The following is a 27,580-nucleotide window of genomic DNA, read 5'->3' as shown; positions in this document are numbered from 1 at the left end:
CACCTTTATTTTCTGTTTGAATTATTTGAATATTCCATCACTTGTGCTGAAAACCAGTATCTCTGCCTACATGTGAGCTCCTTGATGACAGAGGTTGTCTCTTATGTTTTAAAATTTATTTTTGGCTCTTAAAGTATCTAGCGGCCGGGTGTGGTGGCTCACACCTGTAATCCCAGCACTTTGGGAGGCCGAGACAGGCAGATCATGAGGTCAAGAGATCGAGACCATCCTGGCCAGCATGGTGAAACCCCGTCTCTACTAAAAATACAAAAATTAGCTGGGTGTGGTGGCGCACACCTGTGGTCTCAGCTTCTCAGGAGGCTGAGGTAGGAGAATCGCTTGAACCTGGGAGGTGGAGGTTGCAGTGAGCCGGGATTGTGCCACTGCACTCCAGCCTGGGGTGACAGAGAAAGACTCTGTCTCAAAAAAAAAAAAAAAAAAAAAAAAAAAAAGAAAGGAATCTAGCATAGTACCTGTTTAGAATGCAAATAGTGGTATTAGTAGCTAACGTTTATTGATCACTTACTATATACCAGGCACTGTGCTAAGCATTTGCACAGATTATCTCATTTCAATCTTACCACAACCTTGAGAGAGAGGGCTTATCATCATCTTCCTTTTAACAATAAAGTAATTTAAATTAAATAACTTGCCTAAGGTAACAAATCCTGTTAAATGGCAGCACTGAGATTGAACCCCAGGTAATCTGAATCCAGATCGCACACTCTTAGCCACTAGAAAGGTTATAAAGCTGCTTAATAACTCTTTGTGGATTAGAACTGAACTGACTGGTTCCCTCCTAATACCTCTGTACCCAGGGGAAAATGTCGTCAGAGACTCAGGAGGCAATGATCTCATCTCTGAAAATGACCAAGGGAGGAGGAACTGTGTCAATCACAATAGGCAACTGGACTTGAGAAAAGGAGAAATTTGACCTACACTCTGCATGTGCTGGGAAGCTTCTCTGGGTAAAGGGTGGGTGGCTTAGAAAAACAGTACAACTAGGTGAGGACTGTGGGGCACAGTCCTCTTGCCCCAAATTAGGAGTGTCAGTTAAGTGATGGTGTGCCAAACTTTATACTGTTACAATTTTTAAATAGTAGGCAGTTGTGCATAGGCATTCCTTGATGCTGTGATGCAAAGACAACATAATCTGTTGTAGACGGGAGTTTCTGAAGGTCTTTAATCCTATCCTTGAAATATAACTGGGAAAGGTGAAGTGGGAAACCCTTGGGAACCAGGATACTTGGCATTTGGCTTAGTTCCCACAAATCTGTCAGGGAACACTGGGCAAGTCACCTAACTGCTTGGGAATCAGTTTCCTTATCCAAAAAATGAGAAGTTTGGAAAGCATGTTATCCTTAAAATTCTCTCTGGCTCTTATGGCTTATAATGATGTAAAATAATGACAGTGACTCTAAAAACCGGGATCACTTCTGTGGATCTTACTCTCTTCTGGATCTCTCCATTTCTCCTCTCTCAATTCCTCTCATACCCTTCCCCCTATAAATGTTTGTTCATTCATTCATTCAGTCTTCCTTCTATTCAGTAAGTATCTCTTAAACACTTGGCACTTTGGGGCCATAATAGCAAATAGAAACCCTCCCTGGTCTTAGGTAGGTCACAGTCTAGTTGGATAAATATAAATATTTGGAAAATGGTACCCTGGAAAATGGTACCATTGAAAAGGGCCATAAAAGAGGAACGTTCTCATTCTTGATATAGCACAGAAGTTGGGCATCATTAAAGGTGATGAACTCAACTTAAAACAAATTCATCAAAGAAACCTGGGTGTATTGTAAGTTTTTCTCATTTTTCAGGTTAATGTGACTTTATCAGAAATAAGCAAGATTTTAAATCCCTCGTTCCTATAGATCGCAAGTTTTTAGGACTCCCATAAAACACCATGATTTTTTTCTTCATTGGAGGTTGTTTTACTTGTATTAGAAATGATGTAGCTCATAAAAGGGAGCCAGTTCAATTCAAAACACATTTATGGGGGCCCACAAGGGACCCCAACTAGGCAGTGCTTTCCTAGAGAAGAAAAAGCCTACAGGGTTTGGATTCAGACTGACTGAATAGCATTTCTCCACTTATTAACTGTTAACCTTGAGCAAATTGTGCTTATCTCTGAGTTCTCTTGCAGAAAACACACTACCTCACTAGGTTACTAGGAAGATTTCAGGAGATGGTGCTTGTAAAAGGCCAAGCCTGGGGCTCCAGGAATCTTCTGTCCTTGCTTTAGTTGCTGGGGGATGTAGGTGATACAGACATGGGTAGGATTTAGTCCCTGAATGCTGTCAGGGATTGATAGTCTGGGACTTTGCGGTATAGGATACTCACTTGGAAGATACAAGGTGTTTGTTTGTTTGGCGTTTGTTTTTTGTGTTTTATTTGTTTATTTTTTGAGACTGGATTGCTCTGTTGTCCAGGCTGGAGTGCTGAGGTGCAGTGGTGCAATCATAGCTCACAGCAGCCTCAAACTCCTGAGCCCAAGTGAGAGATGAGTCAGAGCCAAGCCCTTCTGCTAACAGAGCTATTTGTTGCTGAGGAAGTTCTCAGTTTCTCCTCTGAATGGTGCCAATATCCTCCAGTTGCTTAAGGCAGAGTGAGAGAAGCTGACTGTGGATACCCACATGAAGATTAATCCCACCTGGAGGAATGGGGCAAGGAGCTGCTCTCTAGACCAGTCAAGCTTGCATTTGAGTTGGGCTTGTAATGAGTTCCCCAGAAGGAAAACACACGCACATATACCCCAACAGAAAAAGCATCCTGGGGCTGTGGACTCATCCATTGTCTTCGATAAGCCAACAGAGCATGGTGGCTGATCACATGGGCTATGAAATCAGATTGCTTGAGTCCTGCTCCACTACTTGACAGGTAACCTCTAAGCTTCAGGTTTCCCATGCATATAACATGGGGAATAATACAGTACCTGCTTTATATTGTTGCTGCAAGTATTAAGTGAGGTTGCGCCTGCAATGACTCAGGATAATACAGGGCGCATAATACTAAGCACAATTATTCTTTCATAGGACTAAACAGAAATACATCCCTGAGTTCATTCAGTTGATATTTACGCTACATTTCTTCTAGGTTCCCACCATTCTGCCTCTTTTCTTCCTACTTCCATCAGAGGAACAGGGAGGTAGAACAGAGTAGTTTTTTGTCTCCAAACAAACCATGTTCTTCTCTTTACTGAGAAAACTCTAGTGGTTTTGCTTGGAGTATTTAAATTGAATTAAGTACATTTGGGACTAGAATTGGCTTTTTAAAATTATTATTATTACCTGAAATTGCACGAGTGCAATTGGGAAGCACTCGTACAAAGAACATGAAAAAAGCAGTAGTTTATGTAGACTATGGCAACATGAGCCTAAGTGTAAAAGATGGAATCAAGTACAGCCCCCTCCCTCCATCCTGCTCCTTCAGCGCTTTCCTTTCCTCCACCACTTCATTAAGATGGTAGAAAATGAATTCATAAGTTGTCAGGTGAAATAAGGATACTTCCTTTGGTTGCCTGGGCTGGGAAAAATACTGTATCTAACAAAGTAGCCCTATACAGAATACAGTAAAGAGACCAATTTTGCAGGCAGCAGAAAAAGCATTGGATTTAGAGTCTGCCAGGCTTAGTGACATTAACTTGCAGTGAGATTTTATTGTGTCTCAGTTTCCATTATTGTAATACTTGCAACTCAGGACTGTTATATGAATGAATTCAGACATTACATATATAACCACCAATGCAGTACCTGACTCCAGATGGAAGCTGAGAAAGTCATATTCTATACCCCAGCAGCCTTAGGTTTCTCTGGTAAATTTGGGATAAATATACTTACTTTATAAAGTTGTCATGAGGCTTAAAGAAGGATAAATGTATTCTAAATTCTATACTTAGCAAAGTGTCTGGTATGTAGCAGGTCATGGTGAATATTTTGTTTTTGCAAAAATATCAGAATTTATTTTATTTTTTATTAAAAAAAAAATGAGATGCAGTCTCGCCATGTTGTCCAGACTGCTCTCAAACTCCTGGGCTCAAGCAGTCCTCCCACCTCAGCCTCCCAAGTAGTTGGGATGACAGGTGTGTGTCACTGCACCTGGCAAGAATATCATAAGTTATATCTCCAGATAAGGTTTTCAAAGTTCCCATAATATCGGAAAAATAATTGTCTACTTAGGATGTCTGAGACCCTGCTAAGCACTTTATATACCTTAGCTCGTTGAATTCTCAGAACACTGAGATAGGGGTTGTCATTGCCCCCATTTTATAGATATGAAAACTGAGACTCAGAGAGGAGAAATACTTTAACAAGGTCTAGTAGCTTCTTCATGGCAGAGACGGGAGCCTATCTTTTTTATGTGAGAATCAGCCCATAATTCATGCTCCTGCAAAAGAAATGCCCCATGCTATCATCCCCTAGAAGTTGTCTTGCTCAGATTATCCTTCTTTACAGGGACTATGTTGCATGAAAATAGGCTATTTTATTTTATTTTAGTGAGTTGGTCTTAACTTACTTCTCATCTTGATTGGTATGCAGCCAGTTTGACTCTAGATACTATTTATTTACTTCCAAAATCCAAGCCATCACTAATGCATCTGACCTAACAAAGGATACTTTGAGAATAAGCGAGGTCTCTGAAGACTGTTTATTCCCAAATCTGAGATCCCAGACTTTGGGAATTACTGTGCAGCCTTCCCCGCTCCCTCTTTTTTCCTCCTCCTAGTGACTAATTTAGAGATATCTGAGTCGTGGAATGAAAGCAGATGTATTTATAGTCATCTTTCACAGAAAAGGGGAGTTCAAAGGGAATTCACATTGGTTGATTATTCACTATGCATCAGCCTACTTATCCATATCTTCTCATTTTATTTCACACAATAATCTGAAACATAGTTTAGAAAACAAGGTGAATAAACAAGAAAGTAGAGATTTAAGCTCAGGTCCATGTAATAAAAAGTGTGTTCCCTTCCCACTTTAGCCATTGTCATCGTTCCATGAGGGCATCGGGAGCCTGTGATGAATGCTGTCGCTGGCTAACACTGTGGATCAAAGCTCCTTGTGGTTTCTTGGGCCCACAGAGCACCTCTGACTCCCCACCCACACTCCCCCACCTCTGGTTTCTGGTCAGTCATCTTGCAAATGCATCCCCCCTTGGTTATAAGACAGATGGATGAGAGTGAGGTCTGCAACTGGAAATGTAACTGAGAGCCAATTCCCTGATGGCAAGTGGGTCATTAGCGCCATTGCTGTTCAGAAGAATAAGCCACCACTGTTCCTGCTGCCTTTTTTTCAAGGCGACAAAGTGCATCCTGCCATAATCATGGTGTTAGAAACCTCAGTCAGCAGTGCTCAGAGTAAGAGGCAGGCATGAGGAGGACAAGGGTGCTGAACAGTCTTATTATAATGACGACAACAGAGATGATGCTTGCTTTATATAAAGCCAGGTGCACACAAATATGTGTGTGTGCACATTTTTCCTGGCTTTGGGGAGGATGGTGTCTATTTCGGGGCAGCTCCACACAAAGAAATCCAGCATTTACGTTTTGCCCATGTCAGTCTCTATTTGCTTTCAGATATCCAGGAATGATTTTCAGAGTATTTGAGAAAATGAGAGGTGCAGATGGTTTTCACTGAGGCATGGTTTCAAATTTAAAGAGGATTATGGCCCAGAAATGGTGAGTAGAGGTGTGAACCTTTGAAATTCTAATTGCAGACCAGTCTGAGGAGGTATATACTTACCAAAGCACAATATCTCATTGTGAGCATATTCCTTTCTTGGCCAAAGGAGATGGGGGAGGAGCAGATACATAACATAATCTTCAAATGAAACTGAAACAGCAATTGATGGCAGCAGTTTGGAGTCTTTGGTGAATTCAGTCAAGAAAGAAATCCCCAGCTGTCTACCATTGCAGTTAGCTTAGCTTGTTGTAATAATCTTTCTTCTTTGCATCTGCAGAGCTGACTGTATACACAAGTCAGCTCCTGCTGGGAGGAATCTGTGGTCATTTTGACACACTCACTCCTTTATTTTACAAAGGATAGCACTAAGGCCCAAGATGACAGCATCAGTTACTAGGAGGGAAAACTCTGGAACCCAAGGCCTCTTGGAATTGAGGCAATTAAACACTGACTTTTGGCTTTTAATAACAGCTCATGTTTATTGAGTCTTTACTATAATGCCAGATGAAGAAGATGGAAGGAACCACCACCTCAGTGGAGGTGACAGGTGCTAGACGACTACCTGGAATAGATGGGAGAACAAAATAAATGCAAGAATCCAAGTCTGAATTTGTTTCCAGCCTAGAGGAAGGAAGGCCTTCTTGGAGTGAAGCCTAAGTGCCGTGTGTTGTCAGTGCTCCATGGGGTAACTGAGTCTCAGAGAGCTTAATTAGCTCAACTAGTATGGGCCATATTTGTTCCAAGTCACAGAATTTTCCAGATGCAGAGTGACTTGGTTAGTATGTGGGGAAGGATGGTAGGATTTTCTCCTGGGTAGCTCATACTTCAAAAGACCATGTTCTGTCAACTATGGCACATGAGCAAGTGACCTCCAGGTATGGATCTTCAGCTGTCTGCTATCATCATCTGGCTGTCTCCTCTGAACTTCAAACTTGGTGTGTCCCAAACCAAGCTTTTAAAGTGCTAATGAGGACAAAGTGGGTGCCTGTTTATTTATTTACTAATTTTTTAAAGAATGTGTTTTGAAGTTGACTTCTCAACTTCCCTTTGCCAGGGAAGAATATTTATTTATGGACATTCCCCTTACAAAATTTCCCTTTAATTAGCTGGAACCCTTGCTACCTGAAGCATGGCCTCTTAGAGGACATTGATGAGCATCTCGCTGGAGGCACAGTGCAGGTTCAGTACAGCCAATAGAGGGAGGTGAACATCTCACACTTTTCTAATGGCTTTCCTGTGCACAAAGCACTTTCTCTTCCATCATCAGTGAACTCAACATAACAGCCAGGTCCTGGGGTTGGTGTCCTTATCTTTTGCTTTCATGTGAGGCAGCTGAGGGCCCAAGATGCCATAGACAACAGGATTATCTGGGTGACTTACTCTTGTCATTCTTTTCTCAAGATGTCACCTTGTCTGCAAAGCCTTCTCTGCAGATTCTTTATACTATAGCGACTCCTTCACTTTCTTACTTTATATTTACTCCACTTTATGTATTTGTGAGTTGTCTAGTTCTGTCCTAGAAGGTAAGCTTCATGAGAGCAGGGGCCTTGGCATTACTCAATCTCCAGGGCACATAGTGCTTAGTGAATATTTGAGAGTTAATGAGGTGCTGTATTTTGACAGCCACTCTGCTACTTCTGTGTAGCAGGCCCAAGGCTAAGACAAGATCCCTGCTTTGGGGCACTCCCTTGTAGTCAGGCGTAAGAACCAGAGAACGGATTTGAGGCTTAACAGTGCAAGATGGCAGAAGCCCAATCCCAGGGGTGAGGGGTAGGGCGCGGAGGGTGTGTGTCGCGGAGGACAGGCTCAGCCTTCCATCCTAAGGCTATCAAAGGCTCTCCTGGCTTAAATTACAGGTACCAATCCTGTGGCCCTTCCCAAAGGCCTAGCTTTTTTTTCCTTCTTCTTCTTCTTTTAAACCAAATTCATACTCAGCGAATGGTGAGAAATTAAATGGATTCTTCGGACTAAGTAGATTGAGCTAGTTTTAAAATTAGCCATCTGTCAAGGCCCAGGAGTGAGATGGTACTTTTTCCACCGAAATTTGGCATCTGCTTAGCATCGAACACCATTTGCAGCTCGGGCAATGCCTTTTACATTCCCTGACCCTCGGCTTTCCTGCAAGTTAAAAAAAAAAGTGCAAATGAAAGATGAGAAAATTATTTTTTTTTAAAGCCCCCAAACCCTTCATTCGTCTTCACGCTGCATTGTAGCGACCTAAGCCAGCTGCACAAAACCAGCCTGTAAGCGGTGAGGAGCACCCTGCAGAGAGATGGGGCGAGCGGGCAGCTGCAAGCCCGGGCCCCGGGAGGCCGCCCCTGCGCCCAGCGCTTCCTTCGCGGGGTCGGCGGCCCTCGCAGTAGAAGGCGGCTCTCCCGGGGCCTCACTTCCTGCACCCACACGCGACTAAAAAAGAACACGTACAACTTTTTTGGGCCCCCTTCTTGCAAAACGCTCGCGCAACGAGCTCGCTGAAGTAACCGCTCCGGGGGCGAACCAGGGACTCGGACTTCCGGAGCCCCCGTGCCGCGCAGCCGGGGTCGAGAGCGGCAGCTTCGGAGCCAGGCCCCAGGGGCTGTGCGCGAGCGGGGGCGGGGCGGGGCGGGGGCCGGGCCGGGGGCGGGGCGCGGGGGGGAGGGACCGGGGGGGCGGGGCTGGGGGCGGCGCGCGTGCGCAGAGCACTTCCTTGTTTGGCCTCGTGACTGCAGCGCGAGCGCCGCCCGCCCGCCCGCCCGCCGCGGGAGTGTGAGCTCAAGTCAGTCAGGCCCGCGCCGCCGCCTGTCAGCGCGTCTGAGGAGGCAGCGCCGGGCGCCCCAGCCGCCCGGCCCGCGCACGTCCCAGCGGCCGGCCGGAGCCCAGACCCCCGCGAAGACCCCGCGCGCAGCCGCGTCCCCTCCCCCGCCGCTGAGGAGCCGCCGCCGCCGGCATGAGCAGAGGGAGGCGGGTCCCGGAGAGCCCCCTGCCTCGCGCGCGGCTTGGAGTTTGAAGGGCCCCGCGCCGAGCCCCGCCAGCGCCGCCGCCGCCTGCCTTCGCCCGCCTCCTTCCCTCCCTCTCGCCGCCGCCGGGGACGGGAGCCGCGCGCCAGGCCGGGCGGCGGGTGGCGGGCTGCGCGCCGGGGTTCATGAGCCTCCGGGCGGCCCGCGGCCCTGGGAGCCTGCGCCGTGACTCACCCCCCGCCCCCGCTTGTGTCTCGTCCCCCCCGGCAGGATGCCGGACCAGATCTCTGTCTCGGAGTTCATCGCCGAGACCACCGAGGACTACAACTCGCCCACCACGTCCAGCTTCACCACGCGGCTGCACAACTGCAGGAACACCGTCACGCTGCTGGAGGAGGTAGGTCGGGCCGGGACCCCCGCCGTCCACGCTCGCCGCTGCCGCCGCGCAGCTGGAGGATCTCCTCTCGGAGCTGGGAGGAAGGGGACGCGGGGGCCGGGGGCGCCACACCCCCTCAGGGAGCCGCCGGGTGAATAAGGGACTTCGGACGGGCGGCGCCTTCCCCATCTCCTCGCCCTTTCTGGGTCCTGCGGGTTGAAAGGCCTGGGGACTGGAGGTGGGAGAGGACTGAGCGAGCTGTGGACACTCCAGGGAGGACAGAAGATGGAAGTCCTGTCCCTGGCATGCACTGTTCGGCGCTTCCACATCTTCGTGACCCTCCTGTAACCCTCGAGGTAGGTGGCGTCAGGCCACCGAGGGCCCAGAGGCGAAGTAGTGCAGCCAAGGTCACCAGCAAGGGACTAGGAGATGGGCAGTGAACGCACCCCTCAGCGGCCCGACTGGACCAGGCAGGCGTAGCTGCGGAGACGAGGGCCGGTGGAAAAATCCCGAAGGACCCAGAGAGAACTCAGGCTGGGACTGTATCCACTCCAGGAGTCCTCCCTGGTAGTCTCTGGTGCCTGAAGCCCAGATGGAAAGAGATCTGTGCACATAGGTTTCCACCCGGCTCCCCTAACCCGGAGGGTTTGGTAGGGCTTAGGGCTGCTGCGCCAGCAGGACCTGCCCGCAGGGCACTCAGAGGCTGGACAAGGAGATCGGAGGCCGGTGCAGCCTGCTTGAGCTGACCAGACACGGAGAAGGGAGGCCCGAGGCGACAGTCAGACAGCTCCTCTTATCTGGACCCTTTAGGAAAGCGTTGCTGGTGGGGGGTGGGGGGCAGGGCCAAGGCCAAATCGATTTTCTTTAGGATTTTCAGTGAATTAATGAGAGAGTGGTATGGGCAAAGAGGAACCTGAAAGCCAAGGAGCAGCAGAAGCCTCTGGGGCCACGATAAAAATAGGATATTTGCCCAGGAACTCAGCATCATCAATAAGTGCCATAAAGCATCCCTCCCCTTCAAACAAGGCAAACGTATTTCAACTGAAAATGGCACCATTGGGTGGAAGGTAGGAAGGGAGATGGTTTTCCCTGGGTGGGTTATGCTGTGGCTGGTTTAGGTGAGGTTTGGGGAGCTCTTTCTGATGTAAGCCCCCTACCCCAAGGACGGACCTCTGTAATATGGGGAAGCTTGGGCTTCTGTGGGCCGACTCATCTTGAAATGAACTTTGATACTCATGTTTCCACACACGTAGAACTGGGATTCAGAAGTAGAGGGGTCCCAAATTTTAGGAGGAGAGAGACTTCTGTTAGTGCTGGGTCCCATCTGGCCTGCTTGGTGCTATGACTGAATGTGTCATTCCGGCATACTTCCAGAGGTCTCTCTGGAGTCAGTATTGGGTGATGGGACTGAATTGTGAAGTGAATGGAGAAATACCACCTAACTAGGTTTGTTTGAAAACCAGAGGTAAATGGATTTTTTCTTTTCTTTTTTCTTTTTTTTTTTGTCTTTGTGAACTGCCAGTCTGTTACACTCGTCTGGGATTAAACAGAATTGCCAGGCATTGAACCCCATCATGGGTCTGTCTTTCACTTAATTGTAATAAATTGAAACATGTTGATACAGGAGCATTTTGCATCCTCTTTCTGTACTAATTGTATATACTTCTAAGGATGTGACATTGATTAGACTGAGTGGTTATTTTCCTTCTAGATAAGTTTTTCAGTGCCTCCTAATAGAGCTGCCAGTTATTTTAACGTTCTCTTCCTGCACATTTAGATAGTGTTGCTGTATTCTGTTTGTGAAGGGTGTGATAAGATTAAGTATTTGGTGATGCTGTTTGTAGAGGTATGCGAGCATATTTTCCAGCAACCCTGTAGTAGAGGGTTAATGTTAAATTACATGGAGTTGCTGTTGATGTTAGTTTAAGGTTAATAAATTTAAAAGCAAATATATTTTTTTATGAGAAATACTGTTGTAAGATTAGGTAGAAAAATAGAGTTAACTATAATGCAAGTGTAGTCACTTAGGAACTTGGAACCAGGCTAGAAGTTCAGTGTCATGTTAGAGTACATTGATGATACCCATGTTCTCAAAAATATAACAATGTTTCAGGGTGGCACAATAATTTTACAATTTTTCTTCTGAACTTGAGGAAGGTATTGGCCAGGAAAACATTGTCTCCGGTCGGCATATTTTAATTCTTGAGGTTGCACTCTCTTGAGTGGTTACTTTTTGCATAGATGTGAAAAGTATGCTTTCGGGTTTTTTTACTGATGGATAGCCACCATAGTTGAATTTTAATTTTTCCCCCATGCTTACATATATGGAAGTAGTGCATTATTATAAATATTTTAGGTGGGTCACAATTCAGTTCTTTAAAAATATGGGGCTTAACATTACCACACTCAATATAAGAAAAAATTTGGGGGCATACCACAAAATCTTGTTGGCATATGCTTCACAAGTGAGATATTTGGAAACTTTAAGAATGTGGCTTGTGTTATTTTGTGGTTATTCTTAGGAAGAGAACTTTTGGGTACTTTTTGGTGATATGGAAACTCCGGAATAGGAATTAATTTGGGTAACTTGGAATTCTCATTTAAAAAAAATATTTTCCTAGTTCTAGTAAGTACCTTCCTGTTGATGACCTTTTTTTGCTCTTTGGATCACTAATGCACATACATAGAGCGCAACTGAAAAACTGTTAGGTCTCCAAGATTGGAGCCCCAAATTAATCCATACTCTTTCTTTTACTATGTCTCCTTGGTAGAGATTGTGGTGTGTTGTGCAGATGTTGATGCTTTTAGTTAAATCTCTGTGATGAGCACTCTAGGAAGTGGATCAGAAATATATGGTAAGAAAGGCTGGGCGTGGTGGGTCATACCTGTAATCCCAGCACTTTGGGAGGCTGAGGCAGGTGGATCACTTGAGGTCAGGAGTTCGAGACCAGCCTGGCCAAGATAGGGAAACCCCATCTCTACTAAAAAATTAGCCAGGCATGATGGCGCATACCTGTAGTCGCAGCTTCTTGGGAGGCTGAGGCAGGAGAATCATGAACCCGGGAGGTCGAGGTTACAATGAGCCAAGATCGCACCACTGCACACCAGGTTAGGCGACAGAGTGAGGCTACGTCTCAAAAATGGTAAGAAGAGGCAAAGAGGAGTTTACTTCTGGTTTACTTCTGGGCTTTACCTTTTGGGGCGAAGGGTCGCACATGGCTCTGGGGTTCACGGTTTGGCTGGCACACGATGAGTGGCTACCTTGGGGAGGCAGGAATGGATGAGCTGGTGTTCTGCCAAGGTTTCATCCTGGCGTGTGAGTGTTTTCCAAGCAAAAAGCCAGTGTTTTACTTATTCAGCAGTGAAAGCACACCGATGTGTGCCATTTTACTCTTGACCATTTTTAAGTTATGAGTAAGTGACTAGGAGAGTATAAGCGTTTTCCCTAAACGGGAGCAGGCAGGCATTTTAGGACTGCTGTGACCCAGACAGTAGAAGGGACCCTCTATTTAAAGACTTAGAGTGGCTAGTACTTAGTACCTTTGTCAGAGAGAGAGTCCAACATGATAAATGGAAGTCTACTTGGTTATTTTATATTGGGCCACATTTTAATTTGGTGACAATGAAGGAGGCAAGTTCTGCTCATTTATTGAGCAGCTGCTCCATACCAGGCCTGCTGTCGACACATGGCATGAATGCTTACATTTACCTCTCATATGAGCTCTCTGAAAGAGGAACATTTATCGTCTCCATTTTATAGAGAAGGAAATTGAGGCCCAGAGAGATGAAATGATTTCTCTCTAAGGTCAAGTGGCTAGTAAATAAAATGGAATTTAAAAATCTCCCTCCCGGCTGGGCGCGGTGGCTCAGGCCTGTAATCCCAGCACTTTGAGAGGCCGAGGTGGGCAGAACACGAGGCCAGGAGATCGAGACCATCCTGGCTAACACGGTGAAACCCCATCTCTACTAAAAATACAAAAAAAAATTAGCTGGGCGTGTTGTCAGGCGCCTGTAGTCCTAGCTACTTAGGAGGCTGAGGCAGGAGAATGGCGTGAACCCGGGAGACGGAGCTTGCAGTGAGCCAGGATCACACCACTGCACTCCAGCCTGGGCGACAGAGCAAGACTCCGTCTCAAAAAAAAAAAAAATCTCACTCCCTTCTCCCCGTGAAACAGGCTCTCACTCTGTCGCCGAGGCTGCAGTGCAGTGGTGCGATCTCAGCTCACTGCAACCTCTGCTTCCCAGGTTCAAGCAATTCTCTCACCTCTGCCTCCTGGGCAGCTGGGACTACAGGTGCACACCGCCATGCCTGGCTAATTTTTGTATTTCTAATAGAGACGCAGTTTCATCATGTTGGCCAGGCTGGTCTCAAACTCCTGACCTCAAGTGATCTGCCTGCCTTAGCCTTCCAAAGTGCTGGGATTACAGGCATGAGCCACCACGCCTGGCCCAGCGTTTAGAAATCTTAAAACAGTTGAGACATAAAATAGGTACTCTAAATGTCTACAAAAACATATTTCAGTGGCTTTATAAGGAACATAGGAGACTTTGCTGTCATTGCACCTTCAAGTTTTGGTCTGATTAAAAAGGTGCCTAAGTTCCTTGGAGGCTTAGTGTTTCTTCATGTTTATATTTCAGAGTTCTTAATAGTGATACTTAAATATACTGTTTTTTCCCTGTACTTTCGAAGATTTGGATATGAGTTTTCAGATTTAAATGTGGGAACTCATTTGAGTATAATCCGTGAACGGCATTTGTTCAACACATTTTTGGGGAGGCCCTGCTATATACAAGTCATTTTCCAAGTCCTACTGAGGTATTGGGGTTATCCAGATTGTATTATGGAGAAGCTAGTGGTCTTTAAGAAATAAAGAAATAAGGCTAAAACTCTTAACAGGGTAGAAAGGGGCAGTTCATAGGGGAGGGAAATAGTATAGAACATTCATCCTAGGAATACAAGTGAAATCACTCAAATTACCATGTAGTCAATATACAGATTGTTCAGTGCCTCTTATGTGCCCAGCAGTGTGCTAGGCCCAGGGATACAATGATGAAGAACCCTGCCCTCAAAAAATGCAGCCTAAAAGTTTTCTTATGGAAACTGGAAATCACGTTTGGGTCTGGCATTAGAGGCTTTTCTTAATGTATTCACCTGGTGTGTTCAGTTCTTTCTGAAGATATAGAAATGTTTGATGAAATGAATGAAGATACAGAATGTAGATTCAGTATCAAGCTCTATCTCATAACAGTAACATTCCTACTACATGCAAACCCTATACATACTATTATTTAATACCTTTTTTCACCCTACTATCATCAGTGGCTCCATTTTATAGATGAAGAAATTGAGGATTACAGCAGTTAAGTATTTTGTCCAGCTAGGTCGTACAGCCAGTAAGTATTCTGCCCAGGTCATACAACCAGTATCAGATTTGTGATTAATCGCATTACTGTCAAGTCCTCATGCAGGCCAGTCAGACTTCTGTGTGTGTTCCCTCACCTTCCATTTAAGTTTCAACCTTTATCTATGTCCTTTTGGGTGTCTGCCATGCTGATGATAGAGCTCATCAGTCTTTGATAAATACTGTTAGGTCCTTAAGTGATTTTCTGTGAAATCTTACGCATAGGATTTCTGTGGTCAGGGTTTAACGTCTGATCTTGTTCATCAGCTCCCCTTGCTCAAGAATGCAAGTGCGTTACCTCTTAAATTTTAAAAGCTGGTAAACTTAATAGGAAGTGCTTCTTTATATTGCAGGTGCTAAACTTAAGGAGCCCATTAATTACCCCCAAGGAGATTGTAGTCTTAAAAAAAAAAAAAACAAAAAAAACCTCAGGAAGGATTTAGATAAAATCAAGATTTATACTTTTGCTGAATGTAGAGAAAGTATGTTTGGGTCTGTCTCTGACCTCTTGAAGATAATACAACAAAAGGCAAACAAACCTTCCCATAATGTTTCTCTCCCACACACAAGTCAAGGCTCTGTGCCCAGGCTTTTGACCCAGTCTGGAGGTACTTAGGATGAGGTTTTGTCTGGATGAAACCAGCAAAGGTCAGTGAGTGAATATATCTGTCTGTAGAATCAAAGGGAGAAGGAAATTGTATATGTTGGAACTCATGCTCTTTCTAAAACAAGGCACAAGCCCGTTAGCCACATATTCCATGCTAATGCTTTTGGTCCTTCTGATATGGTTTGGATTTTTGTCCCCTCCAAATCTCAAGTTGAAACATAGTCCCCAGTGTCGGAGGTGGGGCTTGGTGGGATGTGATTGGATCGTGGGGGCGGATGCCTCATGAATGGTTTAGCATCATCATCCCCTTGGTGATCAGTGAGTTCTTGCTCAGTTAGTTCTCTTGAGATCCAGTGTTTTAAAAGTTTGGGTCCTCCACTTTTCTCTCTCTCTCGCCCCTGCTTTCGCCATGTGATGTGCCTGCTCCCACTTCTCCTCCTGCCATGACTAAACACTCCCTGAGGCGTCCGCAGAAGCCAAGCAGATACCAGCGCCATGCTTGTACAGCCTGCAGAATTTCCTTTCTTTATAAATTACCCAGTCTCAGATATTCCTTTATAACAACACAAGAACTGCCTAACACACCTTATATATATATCTTTGGATTTTAAAAAAACATTTTTTACACCTATCATCTAATAAAAGCTTATTCTAGTAGCATTCTTATTATTGCTTTACATATGAATACATAAATGCTCACAGACATTAAATAACTTGTCCAAGATCACACAGTGGTAAATGGTAGACTTGGGCTCTGAATGCAGAATCTGCATTGAAAACCCATTCCGTTTCTTCTGTATTTCACTGTCTTTTATGCTTCCTGTCTGCCAGTTTGTTTTGTCTTGCAAGACCCGTGAGAAAGGCATCTATTAATTATCTTTTTACCTCTATTTGGTTTCTAGTGCTAGAGAGAAAGAGTTTGGGAGAGGGAAGAAAAATGAAAAGATAGTTGCTTTTCTCTGTTCTTCTGAGACCTCTTGCTGGACCCCTCAGTAAATCTCTGCCTTTTGTGATCAAAGACAGTGCTGCAAGCAATCCTCCTTGGACTGGGCAGGTGTGAAAATGACCCTGTTGCTTCCAGCTCCATGCTGGCATGCTTAGTCTGGGACTGTTGACCCAACCTGATTTGCCTATGAGCTGCCCAGAGCCCTGGCTAAAGAACCACTACTCTCAGTTGCAGTTTCTTCAGGGCTGTCTGGCTCTCTGCTTCCAGCTTCCTGGCTGTACAAGAGCCCTGAGTTTTTGCTAGGTGTTAGTTATTCAGGGAATTGCTAAGTGTCCAAGTAAAAGCGACCTTGGAGAACATCTACTCTGGCGTTTGCCAACCTGAAAGCCTGATCTCCAAAAGGCTCATGAAAGCTGTGATGGGGGTCTGTAGCCACTTTGTGGAAAAATTAGTGGATACTGCTAGTAACTTAGTTTGGCATAACTCTCCTGCCAAATGTGTTTGATTTTGGCTGAAATGCATCAGCTCAGTGGTGTAGGACTAATCATCTTCTGCTGATCAGATGCTTGGATTGCCAGTTATAAAGTGGGAAAGCAAAGTGTTACCTCATTGAGGTGATTGGCTTCTTAGAAGGGCTTTGTATCTCCACGGGAGGAACCTCATGAATGATGGGACCCACCAGATCTAGTTTAGTCCTCATTGCTTTGAGAGGTGGAGACTGAGGCCCAAAGATGAGACAGAAACCATGCAGGGATTTGAATTCAGGGCTGCCTGAATTTTTGCAGGGGATTTTTGCACTCTGCTGTTTAACAGGGTTGTGGGGACTGGCAATTCACAGTGTGGGAGTCCTCCCCAGTACCACTCCATGTAACTTGCTTCTAGGTGGAAAGAGTGGAGAGTAAACCTTAAGTTTGGAACTGGATCTTGCTAGCCCAGTCTGCTGTCATTAAGTCCTGGTCTCAGAAGACACACTGTGCGAGGCCGCAGTAGCTTTCCCTGATGTTAGGCTAGCAGCCTTTCATTAGAAGCCATTTGTGGTGTTGGATGTTCAAACACTACCCAGACCTTTGCCTTCATTGTCTGTTTGTCCAGGGAGCCTCAGAGAGATGGTTTCCATATATGTAACCTAGTCATTTGGGGACTAAAACCAGATCTGGGTCTTGGCCATTCCCACATGTATTACTTAAACATGAGTAAGGTTTGGGGCTAGAGATCACTTCATGTCTAAGCCTCTGTTTCCCCATTTGATAAATAAATGACATTGCTTTTTGAGTATTAAAGGAGGCAATGCATGGGAGGCACTCATCAAATGACTTTATGTGTCAGTAAAGTATGTCCCTATGGGTGTCAAGGTCTGACTACTCAGCTCTCCTGTGAGGCAGGGAAGAAAGGGAGGCGAATGAGGCTAGAAGCATTCCTTCATGGAGAGTTAGATAGGCAGGACTGCTCTCTACTGAGGACCAGTGGCAACACTTGGGTTGAGGAGGGTGAAATTCTCTTGCCAAGGTTAATTGTATCCCTATTACTTCTAGCGTGTGTTGGGCAAGTTACTGAGCCTTACTGTGTCCTACTTTCCTCATGGGGATAAGTACCTACCTCTCAGTGAGTCAGTATCTGTAAAGTGCTTACAACAGTGCCTGGTGTGCTAAGTGCTCTATAAATGATTGTTCTTATTATCCTTGTTGCTATTGCCCCATATTATTGTATTATTGCATTAGACAATTGCATGTGTAACTGAGAAGATGAGACTTGGTAGACTCATTTCTGAAGGGTCAGTGATGAGGTCAGATGACAGAGAGATGAAGTCAGATGTGTATACTTCAGGGACCCGGACTGGGGAGGCACAGATGGGACTAAGGAGAGGACTAGGGCAACACCAAACACTTTGACCATTGTGGGTCATGGTCATAGCCAATTTGATCTGAAGCAGACTGTCAACTCAGTGTAACTGTATAATCAGCCCTTAGTGGGCTGCGTACTCTCTGAAGTAAGGGAACCAGTGACCAGTGCTGCCCACTTTGACCCAGGCCAGCCTGATGGGCTCTACCAGTGCAACCTCATTGCCCATGCTTCCTTGTGTCACTGCTATAATCTTTCTGCCTTCTTCTACACCCCACTTGTCGAGTCCTCTCCATTGGTGTGTGAAAGCTGCCCCTTCTGATTCTTGCTGGGGCTTTGGGGTAATGAGCTGTTTTCTCTGTTACATAATAAATGCAGGTATTTATTATGTACCTGCATAATTGATTGTGGTCATTTGTGGGGAGGTGAAACATTTATGCCTTGGCCCTGACTGGTACAGAGCATGGCAGCTAGGTTAGGTGCTTTACTGATTACAGTTTGAAGCACTGAGACCACAAGAAATTCTATTTTGGTTAGGAGGCAGGAGCCTTAAAGCAAAAGGGATCTCTCCTTGAATTTTCATTTCTGTGTGCTTCATAGCTTGTTTTCAGTGTCAGTAAAACGAGTTTTAATTATTTGTGGGCAGGAGTTAGGTCAAGATCAGGAGGCACTTGACTCTACTTGGTCTTAACAGAATCCAGGAGTTCACAGTAGGCTCTTTCCAGCCCACAGCCCTGTCTGAACAGCCCTCTGTCATGGTGCTGTTTGTGGTCAGTTATGTAAGAACTGAATTTTAATGCCAAGCTATGGTATAATTTTCCCCCAAAGAACTGGAATATATGTCCCCTTGATAAGACAGCACCTAATTTAGCCACTCAAAAGCTGGGAAAATAAAATCAGAACCTCATATGCCAAGGAGGTAAAGCCCAAAAGACGACTGCATTTTGGCACCAACTATTATAGAAAGCAGAGTTGGCTAAGTCAATCTAGGCCACCCCTTTCCCTGCCAGATGCGTTCTGGGTGGAGGAAAATGTAAGCTCTTCTTAGCTCTATTATTAAAACAGCCTGGATACTTTGCATTTCTGTAGCATTGTACCCAAAGGCTCGGGTCAGAATGGCCTTGTCTCCAGTGCTTGGTATAGCACACAGTGGGCTGTAAGTATAGTGAGGACTATGTTATTATGACGCACTTTCTGTAGAACTGGAAAAGGCCTCAGAGACCATCTAGTCCAACTCCTCTTTTTATGGATGAGGAAGCTGAGGCCTAGAAACCCCTAGTGTGTTAGGCTGTTTTATTGTAAGAGGTCCCTTCCCCTTCCCCAGCAAAATGAAATACATTGGTTAAAGCAAAATGGGGACTTATTGGAAGGATTCATGGGAGATATTTTATGGAACATGAGGGGCAAGAATGAGGGTCTTCTCTTTTGGGCAAATGGTAGATGAAGGCAACTCGCACCAAATTATTCCCAGCTCCAGTGCCCTACACCACATTGGTGTCTGCCTGATTCTGGGGCAAGGATATCTGGGAAGGAGGATTGGATTGGCTCCACTTGGGTCAGGAGACCACCCTTGATCCAGTCAGCTTTGGCCAGGATGAGGGGGTTATGTGATGGGTGGGGCTAAGTCTTCCTCTTCAGCCTGGGGGTGATGGTGGTCCTCAGAGGAGAGTAGGAGGATAGGGAAGCACACCGTTTATACCCAGATCACACAGCAAAGCTGGGACTAGATTCAATTCTTCTGGCCTCATCTTCATTTTTCATTGACATGACAGTTAAATGTAAATGATGGTACTTCACAGCTGTTGGGAGAATCAGTAGGAATATAAGGGAGGCAGATGCCTGGCACTCAGTGACGCTTGGAAGATGTTAGTTTCTCTGCCCTTCCCTCTGCAAGTGTCACCTCCCCTTGATCCTTTCTGCTCTGTACTCATTTGGGATACTTGGAAGGACTGTGGTCAGAGCACTGTGCTGCCTAGTTTTAGCTTTGCTGATGTGGTCAGGAAAAATCAACATTCCACACAGGGTATGGCCAGAAAAGAAATATCCCATTGCCACTAAATCCAAAGTGATGGCATGGTGCTCCTTGAATAATCTTTCCATAGATATCCAGGATGGATGGAAGACCAGGCAGGGCAACTTGGCTGTCTTCGGAAAATTTCTGGTTTAATTGGTTTTTCCTCAGTGTTGAATAACAGAGCCTGCTTAAAGGTCCAGTGAGGACTAATGGCTTTACTTCCATTGAACGGCTTCTTCACTGCCCAGTTACATATGAAATAAAATTGTCTTCATTGTTTTGAAATGTGGGGAGCCTTCCTTTATGTTTCATTAATCATTTTTTATGATGCCCATTTCCTTTTCCTTGTAATGTTTATTCACATTAATAGCATTTACATAAAATTAGATACTCCTTATTTCCACAAAGTACAAATCAAAATAAGCACTCACTGCTGGCCCAGCAGCTGCTGCTGCTTTAGTAATAGTAATATTTTTCATAGCAAGGCAACTGAATACACTGCCTCCCAATAAATAAACTGGTGCCAAGTCAGTGCTGTCACATCCCAAGGCTTCTGCATTTTGTGTGTAAGAGTTTGAACAAATTCAGAATCTGCGAACATTGCTGTTAAGAACCTACTCTATGCCGGGAACTGTGCTGATTGCCCTACCCATATCGTCTCATATAATCCTCCCAACAGCCCTGTGGGGTGGGTGCTGTTTCTTCATTTCACAGATGATGAGCTAGGTTTAGAAAGGATTCAACTCAATGTATGCTCTTTCTACTCAGACTCATCCTCAAGAAAAAAAATGCAGATATGCATGCAGTGCTAATGAAAAAGAACAAACAGGAAATAGGCTTCTGCTGAGACATGAGATATGTAGGTTAGACTCAAAAGAACTTCCTGACAGTGTATTAAATACCAACCGGATGGCCATGGAAGTAGGATTTTTTTCCTCCTGATTTTGGGATAATTTTGTCAATGATAGGCTGGTGAGCTAAGTTGTGTTCTTATTCATGTTCACGTATGTCTTCACTTTTAGTAGATTGTAAGTACCTCAGGGACATCCCCCCTCACTTTTTAACCCTAGGTTTTTTAATTTGTTTTGTTTTTAATGTAGTTAGCATTCAGATATTTGAGTAAAATTATGAAGATTGTAGCAAAACTACATTTGATTTATAAATCTTGAAGGCAGACCTGGTAAAAAGTTTTCCAAATATGGTTAAGTCTACCTCTCTGGGCTTTATATATATGCCTACCAATTGCATAGAGCAGTTGGAAAAACCCACAGTTACTACATTTCCTGAAGGTTGTGCTGCAGATGCTTAGCAGACCCGAATGCTAAAGCCAGATTCCTAGTCTGTCCTTTTGGTGTCTGCAACCTGCAGTCCTCTGTTGGCCTAGTAATACTAGTCACAGAGTTGGCTGTCACTTTCTGAGTACCAGCTCTGTACTGAGTACTTTTTTGTGATGTTGCCCAGGCTAGTCTTCAACTCCTGAGCTTAAGTGATTGGCCTGCCTTGGCTTTCTTGGCCTCTCAAAAGTGGTGGGATTATAGGCATGAGCCACCTGTGCCCAGCCTGTACTGAGTACTTTACATAGGCTGTTTCAAACTCTCACATTACCCTGCTAGTACCTGAGGGAGGTGGGAATCAAATCTGGGTTTGCCTGGCTCCATAGCCCCCACCTCCCCACTGCCACCCTGCCTTGCTTTGGTATTAGTGATTTAGCTGCAAAGTGCAAGTAAATGGAAGAGAATCTGGTTAGCATTTACTTTCTTGGTGGAAACAAACACACATACAGAGACACAAACAAGACATGTATCTGCCAGTGGAAAAGGAAAGCATTTTTCCCTCCTGACTTGTTTCTTTCGAGTTGAGAGGGAGGCATTTAAATCTAGATAATTTACATCATGTATCTGGGGCAGCCAGTCACAATATGGTATGAAAGGGATTAATGAGAGAATTGGTATTTTCAAAAAATATTGACCTCTCAGATTTTTCTTTATGGATGGTAAGTAGTGAATCATATGATTTTATGAGCAGTTGGTGCCCTGAGTTTACTCTCCAGCATTTCTGTGCTCTGTTATAATATATTCTCATTTCGTCCACACAGCACTTTGTTAGGCAACAAAGCCACTATTTTCTCATTTGACAGATGAGGAAACGGGCTCAGAAAGTTAAAAATAATTTCTCAAAGGTCATTTGATTGAAAAAGCATGATGAGGCTTGAGTTCAGTTCTGCCAACCAGTCTCCCCCTTCACTTTGAAAGAGACAGACCTATGCTGGAGATGTTTTGTCAAGTAATTTGTAACTAAAACAATACCTTTAGGACTAAAACATATGGGTTTTATTATTGGATAATTTCATGATACTTTGCATTACTAGATTCTCCTTCCTCCCCACCCTCCCTCATACCTTTTGTAGTCTATTTTGCGCTAGTAGCTCAGTCCTCCAATTGGTTTTTTACTTTGGACAGTTTTTCTTTGTTGTTTTTTGTTTGTTTGTTTGTTTGTTTGTTTTTTTAAGAGATGCAATCTCGCCCTGCTGCCCAGGCTGGAATGCAGTGACATAATCATGCTCACTGCAGGTTCTATCTCCTGGGCTCAAGTGATCTCGCCTCAGCCTCCCAAAATGTTGGGATTACAGGCATGAGCAACTGTGCCCAGCCAGTTTGCTTGCTGTTAACTTAAATTTTTGCACATGCAATAGCAGAGCGACATGTAACTATCATTCAGTTTCAACAATTGTCTGCTTTTGGCCAATCTTTTTTTCATTTCTGCCTCCTTCCCCTGATTTTTTGAAGCAATATCAGGTATTTCATTTCATCCGTAAATACTTCAGTATGTACTTCTAAAAGATAAGGACTTGAAAAAAATAAACCTGAACCATAATATGTTTTCTCGTGTGAAAAAAACACTTCCTCGGTGTCATTAAATATTCAGTCGCTGTTCAAATTTCCCTGGTTGTCTCTTTAAAAAAAAAAATGGTTTATTTAAACGGATCCGTATGAGATCTGTATGTTGAAATTCATGGACATATTTCAAATTTCTTTTAATCTGTGGATTCCTCCCTCTTTTTTTCATTGTAATTCATTTGCCAAAGAAAGTGGTGGTTTATCCCGTAGTTTCCCATAGTATGGATAGTGTTGACTGCAACCCTGCACTGTCATTTAATGTAAGCTACAGTCTACTCTTAACAGACTTTTGTTATTAATAATTTCCTCTTACTAAAGAATAAGAAGAGCCTATTCCCTTTGTAGAAAATGAGGACAAGTATAAAAGAAGAAAATTTAAAAGTCATCCATAAGCCCACTAACCAGAGGTAGCCGCTACTGTCACTTCAGGTATTTTGCTCAGATACATCTCTGTCCTGCTTATTTTCATTTAACACATCATGAACATTTCCACTTCATTAAAAAGTCTTCAATAATATTTAAAAAGGCATGTCATTGTATTAAATGTTTCCCTCCCTCCCTTAAGTTGCTCCCAATTGTGTGTTTTGTACAGTTGGCTTAGCAGTTTCACCAAAGGGAGGACCTATTGTTCACCTTGGAGCGGTGAATATTTGTGTATATCTGTCATATTCTGCTCTAGTGTTGATAGATTCCTAGAGTTGGAGTTAGAGGCTCAAAGGCCAGGCATATTAATAAATTTCTTATATATTTGTCATATTGCCAGCTTGTTTCACCAGAATGGTGGTCTTTGCCTTGTTCCAGCCCTGGGCAGCCTAGGAAAGTGCTTTTCTCCACAGAGGGACAGCTTTGAGGTCTCGATTTAAGTTTCTCCAAAAGAAAAAACTGGGCTCTGAATGTGCTGTTGCCCTTGTGTGTGTTGGTGCATTATAAGTTACATCAAGCGAGTAGGAGTAGTGAAGGGAAAAAGGAGTGAGTGTGGGTGTTTTCAAACTCTCTGCTTAGCAGACTGAAAGCCAGTGTCATCTCAGTGTTAGGGGGTGGTGAGTAGCTCTGCCTTATCAGCCCGTATCCGCCTTAGTGGTGACTTCTCTATCTGCCCCATACAGCCTCTTGTCTGAAATTCCTGCTTACCATGGAAATAAGTTTGTTAAGGCCTCTCTCGGGCTCAGAAATAGCATTCACTATGAAAAGGGGAAATGGTTAAAGACCAGACACGGCCAGCTTCTAGCCTGCCTGTTGCCTGACCCCAGGTAGCGCCTCCATTCTTCCTTGCCTGAACATTTTAACCTCCCATGACTAAGTCACAGGACATTTCTCCAGCTGAAAACCTTTTTGGCTTAGTAAGTATCTTTCACAGACCCAACCTGTACTGCCCCTTCATTCACACATGGTTGTGAATTAGTTTGGTTGCTTCCCACTTAACACTTGGCAGAGAAGTAGGGTGGGAAGTATCTTGGAGAGAGGGGTAGAAGTTAGATGTGCCTGGAGGGGTGTAGGGTGGGGGGCAACCAGGTTCTTGGAGCAACTTGAGGGGAAGGAGAAGAGGAGGAGGAGAAGGTGCCAAAAGCAACTTTAACTTGTCGTTTCTGAGAGTTGGCATCTTTTTTAAAAGTCAAGTTATATTTCACATTTTGTCCCTGAGCTGTCCTTTGGCTAGGGAACCCCATCACTTTGTCATGTGAGTTTGTTACGTTTTATGTTTGTAACAGCCACTTTTGTTTTTCTTAGGATGGTGCTTTCTCAGTTCCAGAAGTTTCAGAGAGGCCCTCCTCAGTGTTTGGAAATTGCTTCTGGGTATATTGGGCCTCTGCTTCCCTAGGGGGCCAAATAGCAGCTATCTGGAGCATCTTTCCCTGTGGATTTCAGCTTAGAATGGACATCTGTTAAGTCAAGGTCCACTCTTGGTAGAATGTGCTGGGTTTCATGCTGAGTACTTTACCCACGGTATTTTACAGAAGGCCTCTGTTACTGGATGTTCTGAGGAGAAAATCTGGAAAGTAAACAATATTAACTTCGTTTTACAGATGAGAAAACTGAGGAAAGGAGTGACTTGACGAGGATGTGCAGTCAGGGGAAGCTGGAGTTTGTGTCTCTGAGGTCCGTGGTCTTACATGATGAGTGCCACCCTTGCCAATTTGCCTTCTTCATCCTCCTCACCCCCTAAGACTTCTTGATTGCCCTTGGGGTCTCAGGACATTCTCTTTTCCACCTCACCGTGAATGCCCTGGCTCAGGATCGACACTTTCCTTTCCAAAGTCTGCTTTCAGCTAACTCTTGGAAGGAAATCTCTCCCATGTTTCACTCAAAGGTATAAATGCCTGATGAGGCATTACAGCAACTTATGCTGAAGTTAGTTTTAGGTGTTGGGCATGGAGATCCTGTCACACCTTACAGGGTAGCTGGCTGTCTCTTCCCATCTCTCGGTCCAGTGAACCCTTAGAAAACAATGCCAAGAGTCTCCTAGTTTGACTCTCGTTTCTTGCTGCTCTTTTATCTCTTATTTGTTAATAAATAATTATATAAATAAATGCTTTTCCTGTTTCTCTTTTTGGTGCCAGGACTTCCCTAAAGCCTGTTCGTGAACCATTGGTGACTGAACCTTGGTCACTTGGTACGTGTCCTTCACTGGGCTGGGCAGTCAAGTTGAAGACACGGAATTATTTAATCTTTGCACCAGCCTCATCAGGTGATGCTCTGGTTCCCATTTTATAGATTGTGGAAACAGAGACTTAAGAGGTGCCAGGCTGTTGACACATATTTTATCCTTTGATCCTCATAACAAATCTGTAATGTTAGTAATATTTTAATTTTCAGGTAAGGGTCCTGAGGCTTGGCAGTCAGCAGTTTCCTGTCCCAGGTTTTACTGCCGAAGGGAAAGAACCGAGGTTTATACAAAGATCTGTCTGACCCTCAAGTCTCCAAGTCTCTGCCATTAACTGCTCTGCTTGCAGTTCTTACCCAAGATCCCACAACTGATGCTTGGTTAAGTCAACTCAAGCACTTACACTGTGGGTGCTTCATGGGGCTTACTGAAAACAAAGCGAGTCATGGATAGGAGTTTGACATTGTAACACTTGAGCCATACATCCATTTTTGAGAACAAGGTGGCCTTCCTGGCGCCCTGCACCCATCCAGGCAAGCTGTGGGTGGTAGGTGTGTTTCACTCTGGAGCAGTCAGTTGGAAGTTTTGTGTCGACTTTACTTTCTGCTGTAATGCATCTTGTCACTAGACTTAGTGAATTAATTTGATCTGTAAGCACCCTCACAGCCACGTGGTGTTACTGTATCACATTTAATGTCGGTTAAAAAAAACTCTAAAAAACCACCCCTCCACCACTGCCCCCCAGCGACAAAAAACAAACAAACAAACAAACAAACAAAACCTAGTATTTTATTCCCTTGAAGACTTTGGAAAGATTTTGTCATTCATCGCAATGATTGGTCAGCCTCAAGAAGCATGCAGGAGCCATCATAAGAGTCACAAGGTATTAAGCTTCCTCTTTGGAGCCTGGTAGTGTGCTAAGTTCTTTATGTAAATTTTATCCTTAAAATAGCTTTGCAGAGTTTCTCCATTTCACAGGAAGTGAATGAATGCTTAGAGAAGATCAATAAATGCCCAAATTGCACAACTGTTATATGGTGGAGCTAAGTTTCAAACCAAGTTTCTTAACTGTTCCATGTCACACTGCTTTCTTAGACGTTATAGCCTTTTTAAAAAGGAGATGTGGAATGAACATTTTTAAATTCAAAGTTTAAGTATACACACACATTTTATGCATTGGGTACAAGAGTATAAATGCCATGAATACTTACTAATCAGATATTTAATATCTGCTTCTGCCCTTTCTCCTAGAAAGGTGATAGTATGAAGGGAGACAGAGTGATTTGTTCCACACCCAACATAAATTATTGCCCAGGGTGAGTTAATTTGTGTTTATTTCTGAAGTGGCAGTGGTTGCTTCCTGAGGGTCTAACCTTGTTTGACTCTTTTGTAGGCTAAATTTCTGCAGGCCTTCTGCAGAGCCCTGTCTTCTTCCTCTCAGAGACAACCCAGGTGTTTTTCATTCCCTAGAAAGTTCCCCTTTGACTTGTAGACACCTTTTTCACACAGATGTGTGGGATCCTTGGTAAACAGTGACTTATTTGGGGTTATTTCTCCAGCCAGTCCTTTCAGCCTTTTCTTCACGTAGAACCCACTGTGCTGAAATGTTGGTTTTAAGCCTATTGCATTATTGTTTTGAGGACAGGACTGATTTATTCATCTGTTTATCTCCAAAGCCTGCGACCCAGTAGAATGAACCCCATTTGAATAAACAAATGTACACACACGGAAGCCTTGAAGAATTTAGGCAAGGTGAGCCTGGCTCTGTGTATGGTGGAAGTGAGGATAAGGACAGTCCAGAAGAAGTACTGTCTGTAGGACTGACCAAGAGGGAAAGGGGAGGAATTTCAGGACTTGCAGGATTTCAAGGGAAATAGTGTAATCTTAGAGTTTTAGAGCCAGAAGGAGCCTTAGAAATCATGGAGGTCAACCATCTCATTTTCCACATCATTGAGATTTCTCATCAGTCCTGAGTTTACAGCCACTGCCAACTGACCTTCAGGGCACAGAACCAGACATACCTCTTTAAGTTAGTGCTTTTATTGGTTAAAACACTTCCTGATTATAGCATTGTGTTTTATGTTTTAAGTAATTGATTTTTTTGTGTTTGAGCCCTAAGATGATTTTGTCAGGAAGGAAGCTATTTTTAAACATCTACAAACCAAGCAGATAGAGCACTGCCTTCAAGTGGAGGAGACTTACCCCATGTTGAATCTTGTGATAGCTCCTTCTTTTTGCTGACTTCCGACTCTACTTGCTATTAATATATTCCCCTCCCTG

At 44.3% G+C, this 27,580-nt stretch overlaps 1 protein-coding gene and 1 long non-coding RNA gene across 12 annotated transcripts in view; one reads left to right on the top strand and one right to left on the bottom strand.

Annotated features, from left to right (window-relative positions):
* ASAP1 (ArfGAP with SH3 domain, ankyrin repeat and PH domain 1) overlaps positions 1-27,580 on the top strand; it is a 391,937-nt gene that overhangs the window by 77,366 nt on the left and 286,991 nt on the right. For 3 of the 11 annotated variants that reach the window (XM_016959864.4, XM_063817372.1, XM_063817370.1), the window contains exons 3-4: positions 5,576-5,677; positions 8,888-9,014. The exons of 2 other annotated variants lie outside the window; for them this stretch is intronic. In XM_016959864.4, the coding sequence (XP_016815353.1) occupies positions 5,640-5,677; positions 8,888-9,014 (165 nt within the window). In that variant the 5' untranslated portion in view covers positions 5,576-5,639. Of the gene's footprint in view, positions 1-5,558; positions 5,678-8,887; positions 9,015-9,266; positions 9,350-27,580 lie in introns of all 11 variants that reach the window. 6 more of the 11 variants (XM_054657022.2, XM_024345277.3, XM_009455915.5 and 3 more) reach the window with 4 other exon arrangements.
* Positions 4,845-8,279, bottom strand: LOC134810920 (uncharacterized). The gene is made up of 2 exons (XR_010159677.1): positions 8,106-8,279; positions 4,845-7,799 (listed from the first exon to the last, which is right to left on the bottom strand). It is a non-coding gene; the product is annotated as an uncharacterized LOC134810920 (long non-coding RNA).

This window comes from Pan troglodytes, chromosome 7, assembly GCF_028858775.2.
Source record: "Pan troglodytes isolate AG18354 chromosome 7, NHGRI_mPanTro3-v2.0_pri, whole genome shotgun sequence".
NCBI classification, from domain to species: Eukaryota; Metazoa; Chordata; class Mammalia; order Primates; family Hominidae; genus Pan; species Pan troglodytes.
This window is presented reverse-complemented; position numbering and strand designations above follow the sequence as displayed.